We start from the raw sequence: 27,721 nt of genomic DNA, 5'->3' as shown, positions 1-27,721 counted from the left end.
ATCATGAGAAGTTGAGAGTTCACTTGCTTTAAGCAAAACTCTCAGGTAAAAGATAACTTTCACCTTTGGTGCCATGACCCAGACTAACTAGAGCTTTAATTGCATCACGAGGGGTTGAGAGAGAGCTTGCTTTAAGCAAACTCTCAGGTGAAAGGCTAGCTTTTCCCTCTAATGCCATCATCCACTGAGATAGGCTAAAAGCTTACCTAGGAGCTCCGAAGAACTAGAGCACTCTCTCATCAGAAAAGTGAGAACACTTCTGAGCTGCATGGATAGATAAACTACCACGCTAGGACAGCAGGTAGTGGTAGCATCTGTGTTCTGAACCCAAAAGGTTGGCAGACTGAGAGGGAGCAAAAGGCAAGCATATCACCTAAGTGAAAGGCCAACTACCACTTGAGTGCCTGAGGGTGCCGAGAGGAAGCTTATAAAGTGAACCTCCCAAAATTGTTAAAAGCTCTGCTGACCAAGTCAGACAATTGGTCGCAAACATTGATTAACAGCACTTAATATGAGGCTAGTTGCTTGCGTGTGTCCGCTGTTGGATGGTCGTAGACAGACGGAATATAATTCCTCTCTAGAGATTTTCTAAAGATATCAAGTTAGTCTAGCTCCAAGGAGGTATAGGTAAGCCCCTAGCTGACAGTTGTTCACCTTTAACCAACCTAAGGAGTTATTGAAATCCTAATGCTAATCAAGTCTCCAACTCAAGGATAAAATCCCTAGATGCAAGCATCAACAGAAATAATCACAGGAGTAAAAGTTTCATTTGCCATAGCCAGTGAATGTGGAAGAAGTCAGTCTCCAAACATGGCTAAGATCTAAGAGTTAGGAAGATGAGTGAAATTCTACCTGCTACCACTGGTAACAACAGGAATGGTTGTTGAGACTTTGTTAAAAGTTTTGGAACCACATGCCAAATTGCGCTGATATCTATATCAATAGTAAAGAACGAAGGTTTGTATCTGTGAAGGTATAAAGTTCAATTAAGAGTGCAACACTATGTCTGTACTTGTTAAGGACCAAAAAAAAAAAAAAAGCCAAAGAACTTCCGACAAGTGGGGGGTGTGGTTTCTCGCCCATGCTCACCCTTATCCTTAACCCCATTAACAATTCCAACAGTCATTCCAGCTAGCACTGAAAACAATACCCACTATTTAAAGGATGAAAGCTTTGTAAATTCGTAGGAACAATTCAAATTTGTTTAACCAGCACATCTAGTTCAAATATATTCAGGAATGTATAAACATTTCAATGTAAAATTCTTAAACAAAATAGGTTTTCCATGATTCTGAAGCTAGAAGTGTCCCTTAAGAAAATAATGATTTCTATTATATATCAAGAGAGATAAGCATATACTGTATACAGTACATTGAAACATCAGAGGCAGATTGTTCATAACACTCAAAAAGTATTCATACACATTCCATAAATAACAAATTATATTTGACTAGAAACACATGTCCAACAGTTTCATTCAAAAATTTATAGCTAAGTACAATACCATCACTAACATAAATTGTATCGCTGTCATATCATTCTCATCACACTGACCTTACAAGATTCCTTAGTTGGAATAATAGTCAATGTCGTGTCGGCTTCCATGGAATCGTCCAATAATTCATTCGAAGTTTTGTCTTTTGCATCATCATCATCATCTTCATTTAGTTTGTCTTTATTTTTCTTTGTGTCCTGTAAATATAATTAGTTCTGAGTAAAAAAAGTTCATAACATCTTACAAAAAAAAAAGAAAGTGTTTCACAAGGGACTTCCAAATCAAATCTAGAATTTAAGTGTCCTTACCCATAAAACACATAATATATAGAGTATATATTAACAAACAAAATTAGATTCCAACCTTTTTTCTTCTAACTAATGTAGGAGTGTTTTCATCATCAAGGTCTTCGTAAATCTTGGGGGTTTCAGACATAATTTGGTATTCCTGTAAACGATTTTCTAGTGTTGCTATTTGATCTTGAAGATGTTCAGTCAAGGCCATGCTGACTGCAGTCCTTGCCTTATTTTCTGAGAGTTCCTCTGTTTAAAAAAATGAACCAATAGTTGTATTATCAAAACAATATTAGCCACTCAAGACTTAAATAGGGCTCACCTGGATGAAAACTGGATTAATACATAATATAATATTGAAAAAGATAAAAAGCTAAGCATGAAGAGACCATAAGTAATGAATAAAGAGTAGTAGGTGGTACATCCCTACAGAGATCCACTGTGTCAATTATCACTCTCAAGAATTTAAAATACAGTATTAATGAAAATGGAAAACAACAAAGATTTACACTAAAGTACCAAAGGAAGAAAGGAAGGAAAAAGGGAAAAAAGAATAACCAGACTGCAGAGTAATATATACAGTATGCATATCGTTAACAGTATCTTTATATTAAAATCTATTATTTCCATAATGAACTTCAAATCATAAGCTATTAAATCAGAAGTAATGACCTCAAGATCTCATTAAAATTCAAAATAATACTTTCCAAATCTCTACACAAGCCTTCCCCTCATGGACGGCACCTAATTCACATGTCAATTGCCCAGACAGGTGATAGGCATAGACTAAAACATGAAGAATGCCATCAAACAGAATATCAGTGTAACTTATGTCATGGGAGCTTCATAAAACAAGCAAAAAATACCATAATCCATGAAAAATGGGGAGTAAGGGACAAAGATTATTTGTTTAGAAGATATGTTTGAAAATAACATATTTTAGGGTAAAATCCCATGTAATTTCATTAATATTACATTTGAATACCTCACTCATCAGGTGGGTACAAAAACTAAACCAATAAAACAAACAAATAAAAACAAAAACCACCTTTTAAACAAAAACATACCAACTGCAAATGTATACACCTTATAACTGAACAGCTTATATCATTGCCTTTTCCTAAACAGAGCCAATCTATTCTAAGATATAAGCTTAATGGGAAAATCATAATAATTTGCCTTTTCCTAAAGAGAGCCAATCTATTCTAAGATATATGCCTAATGGGAAAATCATAATTGCCTTTTTCTAGAGAGAGCCAATCTATTCTAAGATATATGCTTAATGGGAAAATCATAATAGACTTTTCCTAAAGAGAGCCAATCCACTCTAAGATATTATGCTTAATTAGAATATCATAATTGAAATTGGAGAGACTGCTAAGTAATTATGAGGAATGCCAGAGGTGTTGAAGTTTCTCTGGTTAAGACCAAGTAGAAAGTAATTTCCTGGTTGATGGAAGTCTTTTTGTTTGAGAATATCCCTATTTCGTGTCTGGAACACTTCATGTGTATGAATTAAGCCCAGTGTGGGAGGAACAGGATGACGTAGAAATATAATATTCATTGTTACATGTAAATTAAATTTGTATATGTTATAGTACATGTGAAAAGTTTTGTTTTGAAATATTAAGTATCTATGTTAAGATAAAAATGTCATGATTTGTAAATCAAAGGTATTGTATTCTAAAACAAGAGCTTCTGGTAATTTCTCCAATTTTGTCAATGTCTAGTCTTTCTTATTGTGTAAAGAATCCCATGAACGTTCTCAAATCTTATAGAAAACATCTGTTGCTGGTATAAAAGAAAACAACCATTGTCAATTGCATTTGCGGAGATATTTCTGTGACACCTATTGTAAAACTGCTTATTTACTTCCATTATTACAAAGCTCCGATATCAGAGAAAAAAGAAACCTTGGAAGATCGGATATCCTCAGAAACTGTGTTCCTGTTTTATCATCATCTACTGTTTTGCCTTTTATAGGCTAAATTAATTAAAAAGGGAATAGGACATTAAAATAGATTTTATATAATCTACATTTTTATATTTATTACTGTATCTTTATTTCCATCAGTTGAAAATATGTCACTTCTTAGTTAATAGCTCATAATCCAAAGGTAAGGTTCATAAAAATAATTAAAGCTATCATTAAAGAATAACTTAATAATACCAGTCAAATAACATAACTAATAGGGTTGAAATAAAGGTTTTACTATTATAAACAAAACCAATTTCTTAAACACACAGAAAATTTGTCTTTTTATACAAACCCATCAATCACTCATATAAGCATTTATTTGTACTTGAATGATCCCTGACTCAATATTTTTTCCATATAAAATGGTTGTCTCACAGAACACTTATCCACCAATCACATCCCTCACTTTTCAAGTATCTAAGAAATAGGATTAAGAAAACATTGGGACTGGAAGAATGGAAATTACTTTAGGATTGATGGACATATGAAAAAACCAACAGTATGAATAAAAAGTTTGTTTTATCAAAGCCCCTTCAATAATATATGCAAATAAATGTCAATTTAGGCGGGAAAGCCAAGATACTGTAATAAATATCACAAGCATTTATGGATAACTGCAGTAACTGAAACCTGGTTGCATAATGAAATGAGAAATGACGTAGATTGATGTAAAGTGTCATTAGAGGAACCATTTCCATCTTGATTTAACAGATTGGTGTAGCTAAAATTACTTGCAGAGATAAGGTAACACATGGATAATGACGTTCTGGTATGAAAAAAAAAACTATTCAGTCTAAGGGCATTCAAGACCAAATAAGTGTGCAAGTGATTGGTGGAGTTGCGATAAAATAAATCGTGGAAAATTACAGCTTTTAAGAATACAAAAACTAAATAAAAAAATGCATAAATATTCAGTTTCCTTGAGAAATTGGAAATAATCTATAATATACTAACTGTTATAACACTTCCCATTGTGAGGCAAATTAATACTACAAGCATTACAGCATAATTATATGCTCTTAAAATATAAAAAAAAAAAAAATAAAAGATACAAAAGCATATGCAACAAACATAAATCTATACAATACAAGGATAACCTAAGAATAAAGCATAAAAAAAACAATAATTCCAAGCTGAAGGGAGTAACTCACCCTGGAGGCGGGCCCGTGTGCTCAAGCATCCTGCCTCTGCAGTGTCGGCCAGCTCAGCTTCATCTAAAGTACACAGACATTCAATGTCCGTCAGCATTAGGAGTACCAAATTAACACTGGCATTACTTCCATTCATCACAAGCAAAGTAAGAATAACCATCAGGCATACTAAGACCAACAAACTTACACCCAAAAACATTATACAGGTACTATCATATTACTATTTTCAAATGAAATCAAACACTTCTATTCAAGCTTCATTATTATTACTATATTTCTGTACTGAATATACAAAGGCTAAACGCATTACTGACAGAATTATCAAGAAATTAACAAGGCAAAACTGGAGGAAGGCAATGAACTTCTTAAGATAATTTACATAAACTTAACTTGCATAATCTTATAGATCAAAACTTTCAAGCTATAAGCTGCTAATCAAAATCAATAAAAAATACAAAAAACAAAGCACAACCAGTGTGTAAAGTTACTGAAATAAGCATGTATTACTTTAGAATAAATCAATATTTCCATAAAAATCAATAGCCATTTGAGTTACAAATAAGCAAGTTTTCTAATAAATACTTTGCATGGTTCTAACTTTGAGGGTTCTGTCACTCATTCAAGTTATCCATTTGGATAAGGATGATAATGGAATTACAATAAAAAAAACCCTCCATGAAAAAAAAAAAAAAAAAAAAAACCTGCATGAAAAAAAAAACCTGCATGAAAAATAAAAAATAAAAAACCCTGCATGAAAAACTAACTCAAAATATATGCATATTTGATCCAAGTAGACAACCATGAAACTACCAGACAAGTTTGAAAATAATTATACCAATATACAGTAAAGACTCGGTATACGAATTCTATTCATTCCGGGGACGACCTCACAGCCCAAAATGCTCATATCCTGAGGTAATTTTCACATAAAAAATAAAGGAAATTCACTCTATGTATTCTTCATGCCCATAAATATACATTTTAATTAACTTGAAGGTTTTTTAAAGTTAATTATTCTATAAATTATTGGCTACTTGCCTGCCATAACATTATCTTAGTGATGGTTTTCAAAAAATTTTTTAGATTCCCACATTTTTTAAATCTCCCTTATTCAAGTATATTTGAGAGGATTGGCCTTTGATCCCTGCTCCTCTTCAAATATAATATCTTCCACAGCCTCATGCGGCTGCTCCCTGTGCAATTCCATGAGCTCCTCAGTCGTAATGTTCCTCAAGCAGTTCCCTGATATCATCCTGGTCCACCTCCAACCTCCTCACTATACTCCTCAAAGACACAATTTCATCATTATCTGCATCCACTAGGGGTTCAGGTTCATTCCCCTAAAAAAACCGTGTTCAGAATTTAAAGTTCTCCAGGTAAATCCTTCCCAGGCTTAGCCAAATATTTTGAAGCAATTGACAATATGGAAATGATCTTTACAAAACCCTTGGAAGGTAAGATTGGCCCCCTCGGGACACCAGCATTATCCATAACTAATAAAGCCTGGAGTCTCCCAGTCCAGGCTTTATTAGTATCCTTGATTTCAAGACCAAAAACATTGTTCATCTGCTCAAAGAACAAGAATAGTTCATTGCTGTTGGACCTCTACATGATGTTCAGAGTATTCTTCTTTACTTTGTAGATTCTCCGAGTGATATTCCAGGAGTGGTTTTATTTTGAAATTTCCATTGGCATTGGCACATTATAGGTGGATAAAAAGATCCTACATGTGCTTGTTAATGGGAATTGCCTTCTCTTTTGTTGTCCCCTTCAGTATCTTTTTCCAAAACAACCAAGTCTTATCTGAATTGTAAACCCTTTTAAAATTGCCAATGAATGCTTGTGGTGCCCTGACATCGGAGCTTGCCTCAGTGTAGCACAACACTGTGGAAGCCAGCTCTCTCCGTAAAATTCTCGAACTATCCCCTTTAATCTTATTTTTTCTTCTTGCTCTGCAGATGCACCTGGCACCTTCTTTACAAAATCAGCTACAGTATAAGGACTTTACTTTTTCACAAAAATGGTTTTTGGCAGTATCACTTGCTAACTGCAACAAGAAGCAACTTAACATCATCTAAAATCACGAGGACATTATTTGTTAATACCAGCACCCTTTTCAACACTTATTGCTTTGATAGCTTCTTTGTTTTTCAAGATTGTACAAATCATCAATGTTGTACAATTGTGTATTTTCTCAAGGTCAACAATGTGCACCTTGTTCAGGCTACTTGATAATTTATTTTTTTAGTTCAACTGTAATCATCTTCTTACCACTTTTCTTAATCATCTTGAGGGTATTGTCATAACTCTCTAATCCACTGCACTAAAGTAATAACATAGAGCCAAATTGCTTAAGGAATACACACACATGTGGTCATGCTTCTTCATAGAGTAATACCCAGCAAGTAGAATGTAATCACTAAGATGGGCAATTGTACATACTGTAATCATCGGCCTAGTACTGTACTATGGTGCAAAATTTTTGCACACTGTCCGGTATATCTTTCGCTGAGTCACTGACCGACAAAAATTCTATTAAAAATTTTGGTCACACACTTGGTTACTCTCAAACCGAGGCTTTACTGTATCACTATACTTTAAACTTTAAAGTAAGAAAAGAAAATAAGAATAAGTGCATACTGTAGTGCTAAGGAAAATAAACCATGAAAAGAAATGTAATGGCATCTACCACTGTAAAAATAACTTCTTCCAAAACCTTACATAATATTCATCAGTATAAAAAGGGGGCCTTCTACAAAATGTCACATACTGTATTAATTTCAAAAGTTTTCTTACATTTTCACACACCATTTCAAAAACTAAGAACCTGTACTATATATAATCCCCCCTTTTAAAACTTAATTACATATGAATATGAGTGCCAACCCGCTTCTATTCACTATGATAAAACCTATATATTGATGATGGAAATTTTTAGCAAAATCCATTCTCCTATAAATAGATAATTTCTACAAAAAATTTACATTTTCTTGTTCTGTTTGACATGTGAATTCATTGGATTAATTATCTACATAAGTAGAAAAAACTAAACTCTCTAATTTCAACTTCTTATAATCAGGAAGAGTACTGTACTAAGATTGTATGCATTTTTTCTGCTTGTTGCAAGTGCTTGATTTTATAGTATATTATATGCGCAAGTGTGTTACTCTTTTGGGGATATATTTCACATCACACCACACACATCAGTTAAAACAATCTTCACAGTTAAAACATATTTGTGGTTTTCATTAACACTAGACACAAATGAGGAAACATGTACAGTACTGTATTATGGTTGTTTATATGAGTGAACTAAACTACCAAAACAAATGCAGTGTTATTAAGGAATGCTAATCATGTACAGTGTGCACATGGATAACATACAGCACACTCCATTATTTGTTTGCATGTATACTTAACACACTTGTAATTGCAGGACTCTATCAATGCCTTCATTATCTTATAACGAAAAACAATATTGTCATCTTTTAAGGCTTCTCTTTTCCTTTCACAAAATTTTTCCTTAAAATGTCAAAACTTAAGTAAATACCTAAAAGTAAGGAATCAATATGCATGCAAATGCATAGTAACTTTTTAGATTTATCTATATTGTAATGTATTCAGGATTCCATTGTTATGATTATTTCCCTTCCAGTTATGTTCTACAGATTACCATTATACCACCATCAACAATATTAGTCAACCAGATCCAGTAAATAATGGCAGTTGAAATATCACTACTTTCAATATTCTTGAAAACATAGTAAAGAGATTTCTTATAAAATCCTTGATCTAGTGATGAGTCTGATTGGCAGTGTTCATAGTGTTCATGAGTTATGATAAAATTTAGCTATACATTCAATAGCTACTAAATATAACGCCGAATGCTAACAATTGATAAGAAATCTTTATAACAATCCATTCATGTTTCACTTAAATGTTTATAAAAGAAAATCTTGTTCAAGTATATAACCAACTCCATTTCTAGGATAGGCTAGAAAAAATCATAACATGTTATTTTGATAATAAAATAAATTTTTGAATATACTTACCCGGTGATTATATAAGCTGCAGCTCTGCTGCTTGACAGAAAACTCTACGTAAAAAATCCGCCAGCGATCGCTATGCAGGTAGGGGGTGTACTTCAACAGCGCCATCTGTCGTGCAGGTACTCGGTACTCATTGTAAACAAAGAACTCAATTTTCTCCTCGGTCCACTGCGTCTCTATTGGGAGGAAGGGAGGGTCCTTTAATATATAATCACCGGGTAAGTATATTCAAAAATTTATTTTATTATCAAAATAACATTTTTCAATATTTAACTTAGCCGGTGATTATATAAGCTGATTCACACCCAGGGGGGTGGGTAGAGACCAGCAATAAATGTTTACATAATTATGAGCTAAGGATTTTTTATTTCATTTTAGAAGTTATCAAAATAACAAACATAAAATAAATAAGTACCTGGTAAGGAAGTCGACTTGAACAATTACTCTGCCTTTTTAAGTACGTCTTCCTTACGGAGCCTCGCGATCCTCTTAGGATGCTGAGCGACCCCTAGGAGCTGAAGTATCAAGGGTTGCAACCCATACCACAGGACCTCATCAAAACCTCTAATCTAGGCGCTTCTCAAGAAAAGAATTTGACCACCCGCCAAATCAACCAGGATGCGAAAGGCTTCTTAGCCTTCCGGACAACCCAAAAACAACAATAAAAACATTTCAAGAGAAAGATTAAAAAGGTTATGGAATTAGGGGAATGTAGTGGTTGAGCCCTCACCCACTACTGCACTCGCTGCTACGAATGGTCCCAGGGTGTAGCAGTTCTCGTAAAGAGACTGGACATCTTTAAGATAAAAAGACGCGAACACTGACTTGCTTCTCCAATAGGTTGCGTCCATTATACTTCGCAGAGATCTATTTTGTTTAAAGGCCACTGAAGTTGCGACAGCTCTAACTTCATGTGTCCTTACCTTCAGCAAAGCTTGGTCTTCCTCACTCAGATGGGAATGAGCTTCTCGTATTAACAGTCTGATAAAATAGGATAAAGCATTCTTTGACATAGGCAAAGATGGTTTCTTAACAGAACACCATAAAGCTTCTGACTGTCCTCGTAAAGGTTTAGTTCGTCTTAAATAGAACTTAAGAGCTCTCACAGGGCATAAGACTCTTTCTAGTTCATTTCCAACCATATTTGATAGGCTTGGAATATCGAACGATTTCGGCCAAGGACGAGAAGGTAGCTCGTTTTTGGCTAGAAAACCAAGTTGTAAAGAACATGTAGCCGTTTCAGATGAAAATCCGATGTTCCTGCTGAAGGCGTGAATCTCACTGAATCTTTTAGCTGTGGCTAAGCAAACCAGGAAAAGTGTCTTTAAAGTGAGATCTTTAAAGGAGGCTGATTGTAGCGGCGCGAACCTTTCTGACATGAGGAATCATAGTACCACGTCTAAATTCCAACCAGGTGTAGCCAAACGACGCTCCTTCGTGGTCTCAAAAGACTTAAGGAGGTCCTGTAGATCTTTGTTGTTGGAAAGATCTAATCCTCTGTGACGGAAGACTGATGCCAACATGCTTCTGTAACCCTTGATAGTGGGAGCTGAAAGAGATCTTTCTTTCCTCAGGTATAAAGGGAAGTCAGCTATTTGAGTTACAGAGGTACTGGTCGAGGATACTGATACTGACTTGCACCAGTTTCGGAAGACTTCCCACTTCGATTGGTAGACTCTAAGGGTGGATGTCCTCCTTGCTCTAGCAATCGCCCTGGCTGCCTCCTTCGAAAAGCCTCTAGCTCTCGAGAGTCTTTCGATAGTCTGAAGGCAGTCAGACGAAGAGCGTGGAGGCCTTGGTGTACCTTCTTTACGTGTGGCTGACGTAGAAGGTCCACCCTTAGAGGAAGAGTTCTGGGAACGTCCACTAGCCATCGAAGTACCTCGGTGAACCATTCTCTCGCGGGCCAGAGGGGAGCAACTAACGTCAACCTTGTCCCTTCGTGAGAGGCGAACTTCTGCAGTACCTTGTTGACAATCTTGAACGGGGGGAATGCATATAGGTCTAGATGTGACCAATCTAGGAGAAAGGCATCTATATGAACTGCTGCTGGGTCCGGGATTGGTGAGCAATATATTGGGAGCCTCTTGGTCATCGAGGTTGCGAAGAGATCTATGGTAGGCTGGCCCCATGTGGCCCACAGTCTCTTGCACACATCCTTGTGTAGGGTCCATTCTGTTGGAATGATTTGTCCCTTCCGACTGAGGCAATCTGCCATGACATTCAAGTTGCCTTGGATGAACCTCGTTACTAGCGAAATGTTTAGATCTTTTGACCAGGTGAGGAGGTCCCTTGCGATCTCGTACAACGTCATAGAGTGGGTCCCTCCTTGCTTGGAGATGTACACCAAAGCCGTGGTGTTGTCCGAGTTCACCTCCACCACTTTGCCTTGAAGGAGAGACTTGAAGCTTTTCAAGGCCAGATGAACTGCCAGTAGCTCCTTGCAGTTGATATGCATTGTCCTTTGACTCGAATTCCAAGTTCCCGAGCATTCCCGACCGTCTAATGTCGCGCCCCAGCCCGTGTCCGATGCGTCCGAGAAGAGAACGTGGTTGGGAGTCTGAACAGCCAGGGGCAGACCCTCTCTGAGGCTGATACTGTCCTTCCACCAAGTCAGGGAAGACTTCATCTTCTCGGAAAAGGGGATCGAGACCGCTTCTAGCGTCTTGTCCTTTTTCCAGTAAACAGCTAGGTGATATTGAAGAGGACGGAGGTGTAGTCTTCCTAACGATACGAATTGTTCCAGGGATGATAGTGTCCCTATCAGACTCATCCACTGCCTGACTGAACATCGTTCCTTCTTCAGCATGTTCTGGATGCATAACTGGGCTTGACTTGTTCTGGGGGCCGACGGAAAAGCCCGAAAAGCTAGACTGTGAATCTCCATCCCTAAATACACAATAGTTTGGGATGGGACCACTTGAGACTTTTCCATATTGACCAGGAGACCCAATTCCTTGGTCAGATCTAGAGTCCACTTTAGATCCTTCAGACAGCGACGACTGGAAGAAGCTCTTAGAAGCCAGTCGTCCAAATAGAGGGAGGCTCTGATGTCCGCTAAATGAAGGAATTTGGCTATATTCCTCATCAGCCTCGTAAACACAAGAGGAGCTGTGCTTAGGCCAAAGCACAGGGCTTGAAACTGGTAGACAACCTTTTCGTAAACGAATCTCAGAAAAGGTTGGGAGTCTGGGTGGATGGGGACGTGAAAGCATGCGTCCCTTAGGTCTAAAGAGACCATCCAGTCTTCCCTTCTGACCGCTGCTAGAACGGACTTTGTGGTCTCCATGGCAAACGTCTGCTTTGTGACAAAGACATTCAGCGCACTGACGTCTAGCACCGGCCTCCACCCTCCTGTCTTCTTTGCCACTAAGAAGAGACGGTTGTAGAAGCCCGGGGTTTGATGGTCCAGGACTTTGACTACCGCTCCCTTTTCTAGTAAGAGAGACACCTCCTGTTTCAATGCTCGTCTCTTGTCTTCCTCTCTGTACCTGGGAGAGAGATCGATGGGAGACGTTGCTAGAGGGGGTTTTCGTACAAACGGGATCTTGTACCCCTCTCTGAGCAACTTCACAGATTGTGCATCTGCGCCTCTCTTCTCCCAGGTCTGCCAGAAGTTCTTGAGTCTGGCTCCCACTGCTGTCTGAAGAAGCTGGCAGTCAGACTCTGCCTTTAAAGGACTTGGTTCCTTTCTTCTTCCCACGTCTCCCTTCGGCACGAGGACCTCCTCTGCTGGAGGCTCTGCCACGAAAGGGCGGAATAAATCGGGACGCTGGAGTGTCCATCCTTGGTCTTGACAAGGTAGGCAAAGGGGTGGCTTTGCGGGCAGAGGACGCAACCAGGTCATGGGTGTCCTTCTGTATCAAAGCAGCAGCAATCTCCTTAATCAAGTCCTCTGGAAAAAGGCACTTAGAGAGAGGAGCAAACAGAAGTTCTGATCTTTGACACGGTGTCACTCCAGCTGACAGGAAAGAGCAAAGGTTCTCACACTTCTTGAGGACTCCGGATACGAACGATGCCGCAAGCTCACTAGATCCGTCACGAATGGCTTTGTCCATGCAGGACATGATGAGCAAGGAAGATTCCTTCTCAGTCGGGGAGATCTTCCTGCTCAAAGCTCCCAGACACCAGTCCAAAAAGTTGAAGACCTCAAAGGCTCTAAATACTCCTTTCAACAGATGGTCTAGGTCCGAAGGAGACCAGCATATCTTAGAGCGTCTCATGGCTAGCCTGCGGGGAGAGTCTACAAGACTTGAGAAGTCGCCCTGGGCAGAGGCAGGAACTCCCAAGCCGAGAACTTCTCCCGTGGCATACCAGACGCTCGATCTGGAAGAGAGTTTAGCAGGGGGAAACGTAAAGGCTGTCTTCCCTAGACTCTTTTTGGACTGCATCCAATCTCCTAAAACTCGTAAAGCTCTCTTGGACGAGCGTGCGAGGACGAGTCTAGTAAAGGCAGGCGAGGATGACTGCGTACCTAAAGCAAACTCTGACGGAGGAGAGCGCGGAGCCACAGACACAAACTGGTCCGTAAACATCTCTTTGAACAGAGCAAGAACTTTTCTAAAGTCCAAAGAGGGTTGCGTGGACTTGGGCTCGTCAAGGTCCGAATGTGGTTCATCAACGTGTGCCGCATCGTCATCATCAGAGAGTCCATCATCCGAGAATTGAGGAGGAAGCGGCAATGGAGTAGGTATCGGCTGGTCAGCTGAGTCCGGTCGCACGGGTGCACGCGTGACTGAACCGGACGCAACGTCATGGAACTGTTGCCCAGTCTGTGAGCTGGCAACAACCATAGCAGCGCGGGGACGCACAGCGTCTACTCCAGACTGTCTAGTCTGATGTGGGCGAGCAGAGGCAACCACACTGGGTTGCGGAGGTTGACGCACCGCGTCAAAACAAAACAACTCTGACGGTTGTTGTACCTCGCGAACGTCAACGGAAGGTTCCGTGCGTCGCTGAACGTCAACATGCGGCTGGCAGGGTACACTGGAACGCATGGGTGGCGGGACTCTCTCAGCTGGAGTGCGCAAGAAGGTCGCCTCAGCGTCCACAGGACGCACAACCGTGGTTGGTTGTAGGCAAGAGGTTGGTGCAGCAGCAACCATCTCCGCACGAAAGTCCTGCATCAGAGACGTTAATTGGTACTGCATGGTCTGCAGCAAAGACCACTTAGGGTCTGCAGGAGCAGGTGCGGCGACAGACGGTGTAACTGCCTGAGGCGGTACCGCTTTGCCTCTCTTAGGAGGTGAGCAGTCATCGGAAGACTGCAGCGAGTCCGAACTGACCCAGTGGCTACAACTGGGCCGTTGGACTTGCGCGGAAGGGACCGACTTGCGCTTAAGAGGTCGTGAGACCTTGGTCCAGGGTTTCTTGCGTGAAACACCTTCCGAAGACGAGGTATAAATGGGCTCTCTCGTCTTTGTGTGGGTGGGGCGATCTTGGGTAGATACGCCCGAAACCACGGAGGGAACGTCTGTTCGCTGATTAAAGCCTCTCGAACCCATTGGTCGTACGACATTGCTTCTCCCCTGGACTTGGGAGCTTGCAAGAGGTCCCGGACTAGCAGGACGACAGGCACGAACAGACGAACCCTCAAGCGCAACACTATCCACAACACTATCACTCACTTTATCACTTCCCACTGCACTCTTACACTTCAGCTCCTTGACGTCCGCCATGAGCTGGTTACGGTCACTAGCCAAGGACTCAACTCTCTCACCCAGAGCTTGGATGGCACGCATCATATCAGCCATCGAAGGTTCCTGAGTGCCAGAAGGGGGATTAGGAGCAACCACTACAGGGGAAGGAATAGGTTGTGGGGCATGAGGAGAGGAAAAATCAACAGAACGAGATGAACTTCTCCTGACTCTATCTCTCTCTAGCCTACGTGTATATTTCTGGAATTGGATAAAATCGAATTCCGAAAGCCCAACGCATTCCTCACATCGATCTTCCAATTGACAGGTTTTATCCCGACAATTGGAACAAACGGTGTGAGGATCGATAGAGGCCTTCGGAAGACGCCTTGAACAGTCCCTAGCATTACACTTCCTGAATTTTGGGACTTGAGAAGGGTCAGCCATTTTGAATTGGTCAAAGGGGAATTCAAAAACTATCCAAAGTCATCAACAAATAATCCGATATCAAAAAAAGAATGCAAGGATTTATTGAAGAGAAAGCCTGCACAGCGAAAGCTCAAAACTAGAAACGTGTACTTCACCAAATAGTTGTGAAAACAAATCCAGTTAGCTACAGCGAATTAGTAGGTCTTGCCGGTAGCACGACAGAGAGAAAATTGAGTTCTTTGTTTACAATGAGTACTGAGTACCTGCACGACAGATGGCGCTGTTGAAGTACACCCCCTACCTGCATAGCGATCGCTGGCGGATTTTTTACGTAGAGTTTTCTGTCGAGCAGCAGAGCTGCAGCTTATATAATCACTGGCTAAGTTAAATATTGAAAAATACAAAACACCCAAAAACTATCCATGTGAATTTAACACTTAGCTGAAAACATACACGCATACACAACTGGAAACACCTCATATGCTATGAACACTTGGCTACCATGAAATCTTAAGAGGTAAATTCAACGTAAAAATATGATCACTGACATATGAAAAATTAAAAAACTACCGGTATATCATACAGTACACAATACTTTTTAAAAACAAGACCTAACAAATATTAATTACAGAATTTTCTAATTTCATATTAGTTCAAAAGTCATTTAACAGGGCAACTATTCATGCACTTACTCAAATGTTTAACCATACATCCATAGATAAACTGCCCCGGTACTTACGTTTCAGCTGAGATACATTTGCCTCGGCTTGCCTTAGTTCATCTTGAGCGGCCTGAAGGCGGTCTTTAAGCGTGTATATTTCCCTTTGCGTAGTTTCCAAAGCCTGTTTAACCTCGGAAGATTCTATACTTAACGAGTCTAAACCTGAAATATTGAAAATCTGTTTAAACTCTGCTGTAATGTACAAAATGATTGTTATAGAAACATATATGCTACCATAAGAAAATATCTTAAATATCCCAGGCTAATTTTTAGGTTTACAAAATCCCATCATGTAACTGATGTACGGTGATAAGTTTTTCTTTAAGCAACTACAGAGGAATGGATTAGATTTATGAGTTTTAGGCTAGTGAGTACTGAGTAACTGGGTTTATCCACAGGACTTTTATAGTCTTTCCGTACTGTGTGGTACATTACAGCATTTTTGCATCCAATACCATCTTTTCCTTATTCCTGTTTGTAAGTATAGTAAGGAAACTGGCATACTGTACACTGTTCTAGCTTAAATACCTTGTAATCTCAGTCCAACTAATCATGAATGTACAAGTGAAATATTTTTACCACCCATGCTAGCTATTCAAAATCCTCTATGATTAAAATTCCAAGCGAGTCTCCCCTTTTGTCTCGTTTACTTCCAATTTTAAAGAGTTGGTAATATCTATAAAAAACAAAAAAAAAACAAGGAAAAATTAAACCTAAAACTAAAGAGGCTGACATGGAATTTTCTTGCAAAATTTTACAATACAGGCATGTACATAAACTAAAGATATGCCATCAAACATTTCGATCAAAACCGTTAATTTACAAATTACATTTGTAGAAAACATAATAATGTTTCTATAACATCCCCATCCACAGACCCAATTTCATGGCTGCTGTAAACATATAGAATAAATCATAAGAATAGCATTCAACCTTTTTAACAATATAATTCTTCCAGTTGGAATGAGTTTAAATATAGTTTAATAGTGCCTATTCTCTCACATTTATGCATCTTCATACAGTTGTAAATTTTAGGCTGCAGTGTTATCATTATTTCTAACATGCGCACATTCTCATGGAACAAACCCAAAAGCCCCTGACTTCACAAGCAAAGCTTCCACAAAATGAATTGTCTGAGTCAAAAAAAAATAAGGCAAAATAAAAGATAATAAGAGTATACAGTATAAAATAAAGATCGAAGCATTGTCAAATAAAAAATTACAGGCAGCGAGGAAGACCACGCTAACAAAATAAAGAAATGAAAAGTTAGGGTAGCACTGCAGAATTTTAAAATTACAACCACGACCATCAGCAACATGGCCCCTGACAGCTCCACAACTCGACAATGAAGATGGAACACTAAACTAATTCTGATACGTAGCAGTGTGACACGATAACAATGCGACAGAATTAGGGTTATGGTACTCTGAAAAAAGAGTAAAACCAATAAACTGGAAATTCAGGTACTGAGAACAACACTGAAATTTTCCAATACCATCATCACAAATGTCACTTGAACTTGAAGGCTAAGATATGGTACCAAGAAGTTGAGTGACGTCAGCAATGAAGTGCTCAAGATGTTATAGATCAATAAACTCTCTTCTTGAATATTCCAGGATATAAAACTTTATAGCAGTCATGCATACATTTTATTTAACAATAATTATATACTAACCTACAGTAGACAGCCACTAGCAAAACCAGTGCAATATTGAGCAGGAAAATAAAGGTGCAAAACTGTACACTATGCAACATGATATACGACAATTTCTACAGTACTGCATAAATCATAAGAATACAGAATGCAAAAAAACTGTATACTGTAACTAGTTTATAATATAAAAACAAAATCAGCATAATTACAGCAATATTTCTGTAATACTGTAATAAAGTTGATTGCAAATACTAAAACATTAAGGGAAATTACCTTTTATTAGCCAAACCATAGAAATTTCTATGTACACCATATGAGCCTACTGTGAGTGATACTTACTGTCAAAATACATCAATACTGTATTACTAAACAGTACAGCATTAAAGAGGAGAAAACATTTTCAACACACAAACAGCTAACCCTAACACTTCTCATCAAGGTAAAAAGTCAAACAAAGAAAGAGTTAACAAAACTAGAATGCATATATGGACTAAGATCACAATGAAGAGATTTAAAAGTTATAGGAAGAAGAAAATTCTGCCTGGTTTGAAAGATTGTAACATCCTAAACATAACTGTGCCAAGGAGAGCGAGTAGTGATAAAGTCAAAGCATGCAGAGAACAAACAAAACTACAAGTAAAGAGGAATGGATAGCTATAAGACTCATAAAATCATATTCTACTTTCTATCTAATAATTGCAACACCTTTAGAAGGAAAAAAAATTAAATTTTTCTTTTTAAATGTACACCTTAAAGTAACTACCATTGAAAAAGATTTCAAGCCAACAATATTGAAAAGTCTTGTCTGAGAGGTAACGCAAAATACTAGCACCTAAGAACCCATTTGCTAATTAACACATGAAAGAATATCTAACCTTGTCTTTCAATATAATAAAAGATATAACATCCAAAGAGAGGCATCGAGTATAAATAAAACGATTACTCTTCCAAAGACAGAGCTTAACCGGCAGGCCTACCATTGCTGACAGATTTATCCATACAAAAGAACAATTTAGGAAGTGCCACACCTGTTTTCTGTATACGATTACCAATGAATTGTTGAACAATTGAAGCTAATGATGAGCCATTCCTATAACCTTGCCTTGAAAAGATAAATAGCTTTTATAAAAGATCATGCAAATTTCCTTTACATAAATGTAAAGCTGTGAGGAAGATCAGGAAAACATCTCATAAATAAGCCTTAGAGATACAGTAACGGGTATAATTTACTATCTAAGAGCAATCCTGGACTAATCCTTCACCACCAAATTAGAGAGAGAGAGAGAGAGAGAGAGAGAGAGAGAGAGAGAGAGAGGAGAGAGAGAGGAGAGAGAGAGAGAGAGAGAGAGAGAGGAGAGAGAGAGAGAGAGAGAGAGAGAGAGAGAGAGAGAGAGAGAGAGAGTGTGTTTTACAAGGAGTTACAAGGATTTTGGATGTCTCAAAGACTTTTTAGTCCATCCACGGAGACACCATTTGCTCTTTGGTAGAGCGATTTAGTTAAGCATTTAGAGAGTTCTTATGATCTTGTCAAACTTGTTCTTAAACTTGTTTACCGTATTACTGATTACTACAGAGTCTATTCCAAGTATTTTCTATTTTGTATGTAAAGAAATTGCCATATTGAGTAGGTGGTGTATCTTTTCAATTCCAGTTGGTGTACATTACCTCTGGACTGATTTGTGGTTATCGTGAATAGATTGTTTTAATCTACATTTGTTATGCCTTTAAGAATTTTTAATGCCTCTTATAACTGTCCTCTTAGTCATCGAGTTTGTAGATCAAATAAGTTTAAACGTTCCATCCTCCATCTATATCCAAATTGCCTTAGTGTTGGAGCTAGTTTGGTACTCCGCTTGTAACAGCTGCCCACTCTGATGCTTCTCCATTTATTACAACTATCTGTTTTCTGTTTGTTAGCCCATCTTCGATCCATTCAACTGGCTCATCGATGATTCCCTTAGCTCTAATTTTGACCAATAATATTTTATGAGGAACTTTGTCATAAGCCTTTTGAAAGTCTAGGTATATGATGTCTATTTCCATGCTTTTGTCATCAATGCTAAACATGTGGAAAAATTCCAAAAGTTTGGTCACACATGATCTTTTTCATCTAAAACCATGTTGGCTGTCTACTATTGAATCTATTTTAATCGATTCAAAAATTTTGCAAGGCACTGAAGTTAGACACACTGGTCTATAGTTGTCAGGTTCTTCTTTTGGGCTCTTCTTGTAGATTGGAGGAACATTGTCCAGTTTCCATCCTTGTGGTCCCTTTCTTTCGTTGGCTGTCTTTCGAACATTTTGTAGAAGTGGGGTTATCTCTTTTTCTAGTTCTATAAACTCTCTTGGATGAATATCATCTGGACTTGGTGCTTTAGACTTACCGAGTCCTTTTATTTTCTTTTTGACATCATCCGTTGTAAAGGTGATTCTATTAAATGGTTGGGGCCCTTCATATTTGATAGCTGGTTCGGGAAGTCGTAGATTCTTCCCTAGTGAATACAGTTGTGAAATATGCATTCATCAGTTTGGCTTTTTTCCAAATCACTTGTCATACGATTATCTTCCGAATCTCTTAATTGGCTAATGTTGTTTTTGATTGGTTTTCTACTGTTTACATATGCAAAAAAATTAATTTCGGTTTTCTTTCCTGGCTGAGGCCACTCTTCTCTCTTCATAGATCTTGACCTTTCTAACTAGTTTATCTACTTTTCAGCTTAACTTCTTGTGCTCAGAAATTTCATGAATTGAAGACTGTGGACCCACTTATTTATGTTTGCTGTCTCTACATCTTATTGCATTGGCTATTTCTCTGTTGAACCACTTAGGTTGTGGAGTTCCATTTGGTAAAATTTTTCCATGCGGTACACATTTGGCCCTTTTTTCTTAATATAATTCTACAAAGGAGTACAATATTGTATCGATGTTCCCTGTTTCGTCATATTTTGAATTCTTGCTGTATTCCTTCAGTTTCATCCAATTACTACATCTGTAGTCTAACTTTTTTATAATTTTCCTCTTTTAGACGAGAAATATTTACCTGAAACCTAACTATTTTGTGGTCACTTTTGCCAACATTTTCCTTAATGAAACACTGGATACTAAATTTCTTCCGTTGTTAGCACAATATCTAGTATGTTGTCTCACCTGGTTTGTTTATCAACCCCCAAGGGGAGGAATTCATTATTGACAAATAAAAAAAAAAGAGAGGAGAGAGAGAGAGAGAGGAGAGAGAGAGAGAGAGAGAGAGAGAGAGAGAGAGAGAGAGAGAGAGAGAGAGAGAGAGAGAGAGAAAGAGAGAGAGAAAGAGAGAAAGAGAGAGAGAAAGAGAGAGAGAGAGAGAGAGAGAGAGAGGAGAGAGAGAGAGAGAGAGAGAGAGAGAGAGAGAGAGAGAGAGAGAGAGAGAGAGAGAATTTTTCAAGGACAACTTTAAACTACTTTTAGTAAAGTTGAAAGCCTTTTGTTAGCAACTTGCAGAAGTTTTTTGTGCCATTACAATACTGTACTGAAAGTTAGTGGGGGACAGAGTAAGAGAAACAAATTTATAAAACCAAACCAAGAAACCGAAAAAAAAAGAAAAAAAAATTGTACATACTTGTGGAGTCTTTCAAGGGCTTTATCAAGCCACTAATTTCCCCATTCTTGATGTTTTCATATTTGGCTTTCATGGCACTTAATTGTTCTTTTGTGAAGTCAATTTCTGCAGTTAAACTCTCTATTCTAGCCATGAGTTTATTTTCTTCACTTGATTTTTCTGAAAGCTTACTTGTAAGCTCCTTTTTCTCTTGCTCGTAGTTTTCCTCCGTGTCCTTCAACTGGTCTTCCGCTGCCTGTAAGCATTTGCAAGATCATGTTAATTATCTGAACACAAATGACATCATAATCAATCTCGTATGAAATAAATGAATAAACTTCATTAATCTCAGGCTGCATAGCTTGAGGATATCTCAGCTTACCTTTAGCTTTTCTGTCAACTGAGACACTTGTTCATTTTGAGCAGCCTGTTTCTCCAACATCTCATTGAGCTCCCTTTGTGACGTCTCACAAACATTCTTGAGGTGACTTAATTCATCTTCTGAGGTACTTAATGTTCTGAGAAATGGAAAATTAACAGAAAATGAAAAATAAAACTTTAGCATTTTCAGTAACTAAAATACACTGCCACAAGAATTACATCATTATTTAGCCATAGTCTCAATATAATGCACAACCTCATAAGCAAGTTTCTTCCCAAATGAATGAAACCTCATCACAAAGTAATTTTACTCACAACACCTCTTCCTGGCATTTATTAAAATTAATTGTATAGCGCTGTATTTTACACAAATATCCAATGGTAGTTACAATGTTTACACTACCACTTACCGCTCTAAGTCCGCTAATTTCGTAACAGCATCTAATTTTTCTTGCAAAACTCGTCGTAGGGATTCTTTGGCAGTCGTTTCGTACTGACACTTCTCGTCCAACAAACGGCGCATCTCTTCTCGTACACTATCTTCGGGTAATTCTGTATATGGATTTGCAAAACTAGTAAAAATCCCAAATTTAAAGTAATTTCTATTTTCCTAACTATACAAACCCAAAACCTTTAATAGGATATGTTTTCAACTTGGCTGGAACTCAACTGTAAAAATCTATAACGAGGTGTCAGTAGAAGCCCTGTCCCACACCCAGTGCACCGAGTAGACACTTTGACCTTCAATTAGGGCTTGCAGGATAAATGACCTACTCTTAGAGGGGGAAGAAGCCCCTATAACAAACTAGTTGGTTTTAAATTCCAAAATGTCAATACACTCGGACCTGACTGAGGTGTGGGAGTGTTGATTCCTCCCATCCCAACACTTAAGAATAGATTCTTATGGATTGGGCTAAGTTTCTGTCCACTGACAGACAGTTGAGGAAGAACCTACAGTATAATTTATCCTCAGAAGGATATGATGTCAAAATATATGGCCAGGTATGAGTAATGTATCCTATGTTTTATCCATCCTCCCAATCGTAAGGCAGAAGAGGGAGATACTTCTATAACAGACTTATATAGCATAGTTGCTCAAAATGAAAGCTCCCCCACATTAGCATCCTATTTAGAAAATAACAGAATGACTGCTGCACCCCAAGAGGGAACAAAAAGAAAAAAGGGTCATATACTCCACCTTTTATCCTAAACTAACATCATTACTGTCATCTTAGAAAAGATGCTCCTTGTCCAATAAGGAGATAGAGCAAGCCACAAAACCTGCTGAGCAACTACCACACGTATCTAAAGACTTGTGGGTATACTCCCTTGAATAGTGAGCTGTAAAGGTTGCCTGGCACTTCCAGAATCCAGCCTTTAGCACATGCCCCACTGACAGTTCTTCCTTAAAGCTAAGTTAGATCCGATATTCTAATTTCGTGTGACTACGATCGAGATGGTTCCATTCACATGAAGCCCAACCAAAACAGCATTTCAGGATCTTTATCTAATACAGTTTTGTACTTAAGTCATGGTATCTCCCAAAAAAAAGGAAGGCAAGTCATTCTTGCCCCACTAGGTGTTTTACTAGGGAGGAAAGGAAGAGAGATTTAAGTTGTAGCTGCTTAGATTCAAGGTCCTTGCTATGAACTGCTTCTTCTACCTTTCAGAAAGGCTACTGACACAGGAAAATATATGCTGTATTTTTACACCAAGGTGAGGTAGCATATGATTGCTAGGAGTTGAGGTGGCATGAGATAGCAAGCAGGTGAGGTGGTGACCCCTTCGGAGCATGAAATTACAAGATCAGATGTAGGAGCGCGCAGTGTAATCACAAATAGGTAAGGTGGTACTTACATACAAGAGTGATTACTAATAAGTTAATCACAAAACAGATGAGGTGGCACACCCAAAGGAGAGCACAATCGCAAATAGGTGAAATGACACTACCGTAGGTGCACAGAATTGCAAACAAATGAGGTGGCGCTCCATTAGCAGCACGTGAGCACATAATAGCATACTGTACCAATGCACAGTACCATACTAATGGGAGCACACGGAAGGGTGAGGTGGCGCTCCCACAGGAGCAAGTGATTGCGAACAGAGTAAGTGGCGCTCTCATAGGAGAGTATGATTGCAAACAGATGAAGTGGAACTCTTGTAGGAGAGCATAATTGTGAACAGATAAGGTGATGCACTCGTAGAAGAGCCTGATTGCGAACAGATGGGGCAGCGCTCTCATAGGAGAGCATGATTGCGAACAGATGAGGTGGCGCTCTAGTAGGAGAGCATCATACAAACAAGTGAGATGGAGCTCCCATAGGAGTGTAATTCCAATGGCGAACTATTAGTAGCATGTGAGCACATAGTAGCATACAAATGCATACTGGTGTACTAATGGGAGTACGCAAACAAAAGCAAATGCGGTGGAAATCCAGTAAAAGCACGCGATCCCAAACAGGTGAGATGGCACTCCCACAGGGGCACGTAATCATAAACAGATCAGGCACATAGTAACAAACTAATGCGTAGTAGTAAAATAATGGGCATGCAAAATACTATAATGCCTACTCTCATCGACTCCTTCTTTGTCCTCAGTTAATAATTTGGCAACACTGTCTCTCTCAAGAGGAGATAAAAGGTAGAAGTTCTGTATACCATATATAACTTTTATTGATCAGTCTTATAGGACTATCCACCAAAAAGGGGAAAGCAAGGATGGAGCCCTTTTTCTTTCTGAGTGCAGTGTGCTCAAAGTACAATGAATGTGTGAATCTGCTGTCGGTGGTAAGAGACGAAGGTGCGGCTAGAGAACAAACAAACAGCATAACGAATGCTGTGAAACAGGATTATAAAGTGTACCAGCAGTTAACAGAGAAACTGTCTGCCAGCTACAGTTATAGGGAAAACTGCAAAACCTTAAGACTTCCTTAAATCCCCTTGCACAACAGCTAGTCATACACTAGATGAAAAACCAAAATATCAACACAGTTGACAGCGTAGGAGGTACATCTGTACTAGGGTCCGGGACTTTCCCACCACCCGATACCTCCTAATAAACTTTAATAACCAAGTTCCATGTAAGCTGAAAACATATTCTTAATAAAGGGCAAGGGTTTGTATTGTTGTAGGAACAACTCTTTTTCTTGATTAACATAAGGCAATTAGTTACCCACTTACAAACGTAATCTCAATGGTGTAACCCTCCAGGTTAACAGGTGGTTTGGAGATCTGGCCTTCTGTTAGGTCACAAAATCATAATACAGTAATATAGTTTACAGCTACAGGTTCATGGCATCCAATGGCTAACAATAAATTGCCATCATTTACAGTTTAAAATAACCGGGCATTTGTCATTCAAAAGATTTTCCGGCTAAATTCTTCATGTCTAAAACACTAAAAGGCAAGCAAAGATCGCCATAATGACACTCAAGTTAAGAATTTATTGCTCAGTATATGCATAGTAGACTGAAATAAAAATAATCCTACCTTAGCATATGTAGTAAGTTGACCTTCTAGCGTCTCTAAGCGTTGAAGTAGTCTGTCTTCATCTATCATAGCATTCCAACTATGAGTAGCTGCCTCCTGTAACCAAAAGATAAAATCACAAATGTATTGAGTGTAACCTGGCCAACAACAAATCTTAATTCACAGGAGTAATAAAGAGATTCCTGTTTTAAAATGTTCATAAAATTAAAAAATACAAATCACTTCCCAAAATCATAAGGTTGTGTAAACTTAGAATATTAGTTAAGTTAAAATTCTTGAACAGGATTTTGTCAGAATTGTAACATATACTATTGAATGGAATCATGCTTTACTGTTAATTTTTTGTTCCAAGTTTCACATTCTCACATATCCCTGTGTTGTCTTGAACAGTATTATTGTGCATTATGTCTTTTCTTGGATGGAATCTGGTAGTTTTGGGTAACTAGTGTAAAAGTCCTTCTGCACCCAGTCATTAGTCATTGTCATTGTCAGTATCATGAAAGCTCCTGAGCCTCAACGAACCTGCTTGACCATTGTGCCAGCTTTACTGGCTAATTTATCAAAACAAGTGCTAGCTTCATCTTCAGTATACCTTTCTGGGTAGCAATATTTGATGTATTTATTAAAACTTCTCACACAGTTATTGTGAAGAACTGACTGTGATCCAAAATTTACAACTACCCTGTACACCTATGATTTGCTATGACAGTACTGTATATTCTTATCTATAACTAGTTACATAAAACCGGACATTTTTTATTAAGTAATCTAAAGGTAAACCATCTTACTTTAACAATAGCCTTACCTGAGTTGATGCAACCAGGCGCTGTAAGGCAGCTAATTTGGTTTCAATCTGCTGTTCACGATGTTGTGCTTCTTGAAGGTAGGTTCGTAACTGATACAGTTCTTGAGCGGACACACTAGAGACTGCCCCACCAACTACTGTTGAAGGACTATAAAAAAAAAAGACAATCTATTTTACAACACAATGCGTGTCAGGATATGAAGACTAACTTAGTGAATAGTTATGCAATATTAGATAACTAATTTTACAATAATACTGGAACCAATTGTACAATAGGTGATAATGACCATTTTCCATTCTTACCTTGCTTTAGCTTCCTGTCCATCAGGCATATATAACTTCAAAGTAGCGACTATACATCCATGAGTAACTGAAATATATCAAATAAAACAATAGTTTTGTAATGTTGTACTGTACTATATTTGTTACATAGATACAGTACTTGCCATGTACTGTGTCCATATACAATGAGTTTATAGACAAATAAAGGACTTTATAAGTATGAGAAAAATTGTACAATTATGTACGTAAGTAAACAATCCCACACAATTCTTTCCTTCTTTGATTTTACTTCTTGAATTCACAAATATCATTTCAAAGGACAAGACTCTCCATGATCAGTAATGATCTCAATCTAAGGTATACTGAAGCACATTGCTAAAAAAATATATGTTCTCTTTCTCCCTAAATTTTGCATCTGTATACAGCATACGTAAATATAAACACTGAAATTATCTCACCTTTCCTAGAGTTCTCCATAACATCCACTCCAAACTGTACAATATCCCCGGAGCACACTTCCCTTGGCGCAGATTCCTCTGAGCCTTTGCTAAGCCTTTGATTGTTAACAAAGGTGCCATTGCTGCTCTTGGTGTCTTGCAAGTAAAACTGGAATAAGAGAAAAATAAGTTATATTTCCCACCAGAATGATTAGGCAATTAATCAAACCGTTTCTTTTTCTAGGCCCTCAATAGAGCAAAATTATTATTGTAAGTGAATTTATCAATTTTATGCTAACACCTTGTGTTCTTGAACATTAAAAAGTTGTCTAAAGAAACGCTAGCTCTTCTATATGATAAATAATTCATAGACAGATACACTTCTATTATCAAATGTTGATTTACAACTGTGTACAAATGTTACTTATGACAAGAAAGCTTTAAAGGAAATATGCAATAGCTCTGATCCTTTCTGCAAGTGTTGGTCCTACAAACCGCCATTTACTGACATTTAAACAATCAAATAAAAAAAAAAAAAAATTACTGTAAAAGCATTCATTTCAATGGAAATTTTCTAATCATAATGTTATCTTTCCGATAACTCTTTATTTTCAGATCCAACACATTGCACTAAAAGGTGTTTAGCACAGAATTCCCATGTAAATACTAGAGAACAGACTTCACAAAGCAGCATGTTATTCAACTGTGTGATGCAATAAATCAAGTATGAATTGTCAGAGAATTTGGTACTCTATCTTATTTGTTTGGTGAATTACATTACATAATACAGTAAGTCGACGAATGACAATATCAACTCTCTTCTAAACGTTACTTTTATTTCAAAGCTTTTCCAAAAAATATATTAGTCATAAAAGTATTTTCAGGCAAAAGTACAAAAAATTGCTTAAAAGAACCAAAATAAAACTTCCTTGCAATTACCGCCCCCTTAAAATGTTAAATCAATTGATTTATTTTCTAAATCATGATAAGGATTTCATTTAAAACATGATTATATAACTATAAATAAAGAAAGCACTTAGAAAAATTAAAGATTGGTGGAAAAAGGAGAGAAGTATAATGTATTGAGGAAATATTAATAAAAATCTAAAGAATTTTACACCTAGTTTCCTGTATATACTAAAAACCCATGAGAGCTTACAACTAAACATATGCAAAACTATGACACACAAGAGCCTCACCTTGCCATTTTCGTACCACAGAAGAGCATGATTCCTAGACAAAACTTTGCAATCAAAAATGGCGTTACTCGTAGATGGTCTGGCACGAGCCACAGACCGTCCAATTTTTACTGGTTGGTCAAGTGTCAGCGTTCTTTCCTGTAAACAG

The 27,721-nt window shown here is 38.0% G+C and overlaps 1 protein-coding gene across 1 annotated transcript in view; it reads right to left on the bottom strand.

Annotated features, from left to right (window-relative positions):
* The window catches only part of Slmap (Sarcolemma associated protein), a 173,869-nt gene that overhangs the window by 53,381 nt on the left and 92,767 nt on the right, over positions 1 to 27,721 (bottom strand). The window contains exons 8-21 of the mRNA XM_068366299.1: positions 27,574 to 27,711; positions 26,396 to 26,543; positions 25,959 to 26,025; positions 25,656 to 25,803; positions 25,373 to 25,507; positions 24,851 to 24,946; positions 24,542 to 24,600; positions 21,772 to 21,933; positions 21,363 to 21,498; positions 21,002 to 21,236; positions 15,771 to 15,914; positions 4,918 to 4,980; positions 1,859 to 2,037; positions 1,555 to 1,692 (exon numbers count right to left, since the gene is read on the bottom strand). Of these exons, the coding sequence (XP_068222400.1) occupies positions 1,555 to 1,692; positions 1,859 to 2,037; positions 4,918 to 4,980; positions 15,771 to 15,914; positions 21,002 to 21,236; positions 21,363 to 21,498; positions 21,772 to 21,933; positions 24,542 to 24,600; positions 24,851 to 24,946; positions 25,373 to 25,507; positions 25,656 to 25,803; positions 25,959 to 26,025; positions 26,396 to 26,543; positions 27,574 to 27,711 (1,848 nt within the window). The remainder of the gene's footprint in view (positions 1 to 1,554; positions 1,693 to 1,858; positions 2,038 to 4,917; positions 4,981 to 15,770; positions 15,915 to 21,001; positions 21,237 to 21,362; positions 21,499 to 21,771; positions 21,934 to 24,541; positions 24,601 to 24,850; positions 24,947 to 25,372; positions 25,508 to 25,655; positions 25,804 to 25,958; positions 26,026 to 26,395; positions 26,544 to 27,573; positions 27,712 to 27,721) is intronic.

The sequence above is a fragment of the Palaemon carinicauda genome, chromosome 3 (genome assembly GCF_036898095.1).
Source record: "Palaemon carinicauda isolate YSFRI2023 chromosome 3, ASM3689809v2, whole genome shotgun sequence".
NCBI lineage: Eukaryota > Metazoa > Arthropoda > Malacostraca > Decapoda > Palaemonidae > Palaemon > Palaemon carinicauda.
The sequence above is the reverse complement of the archived record's forward strand: the minus strand, read 5'-3'. Positions and strand labels throughout refer to the sequence as shown.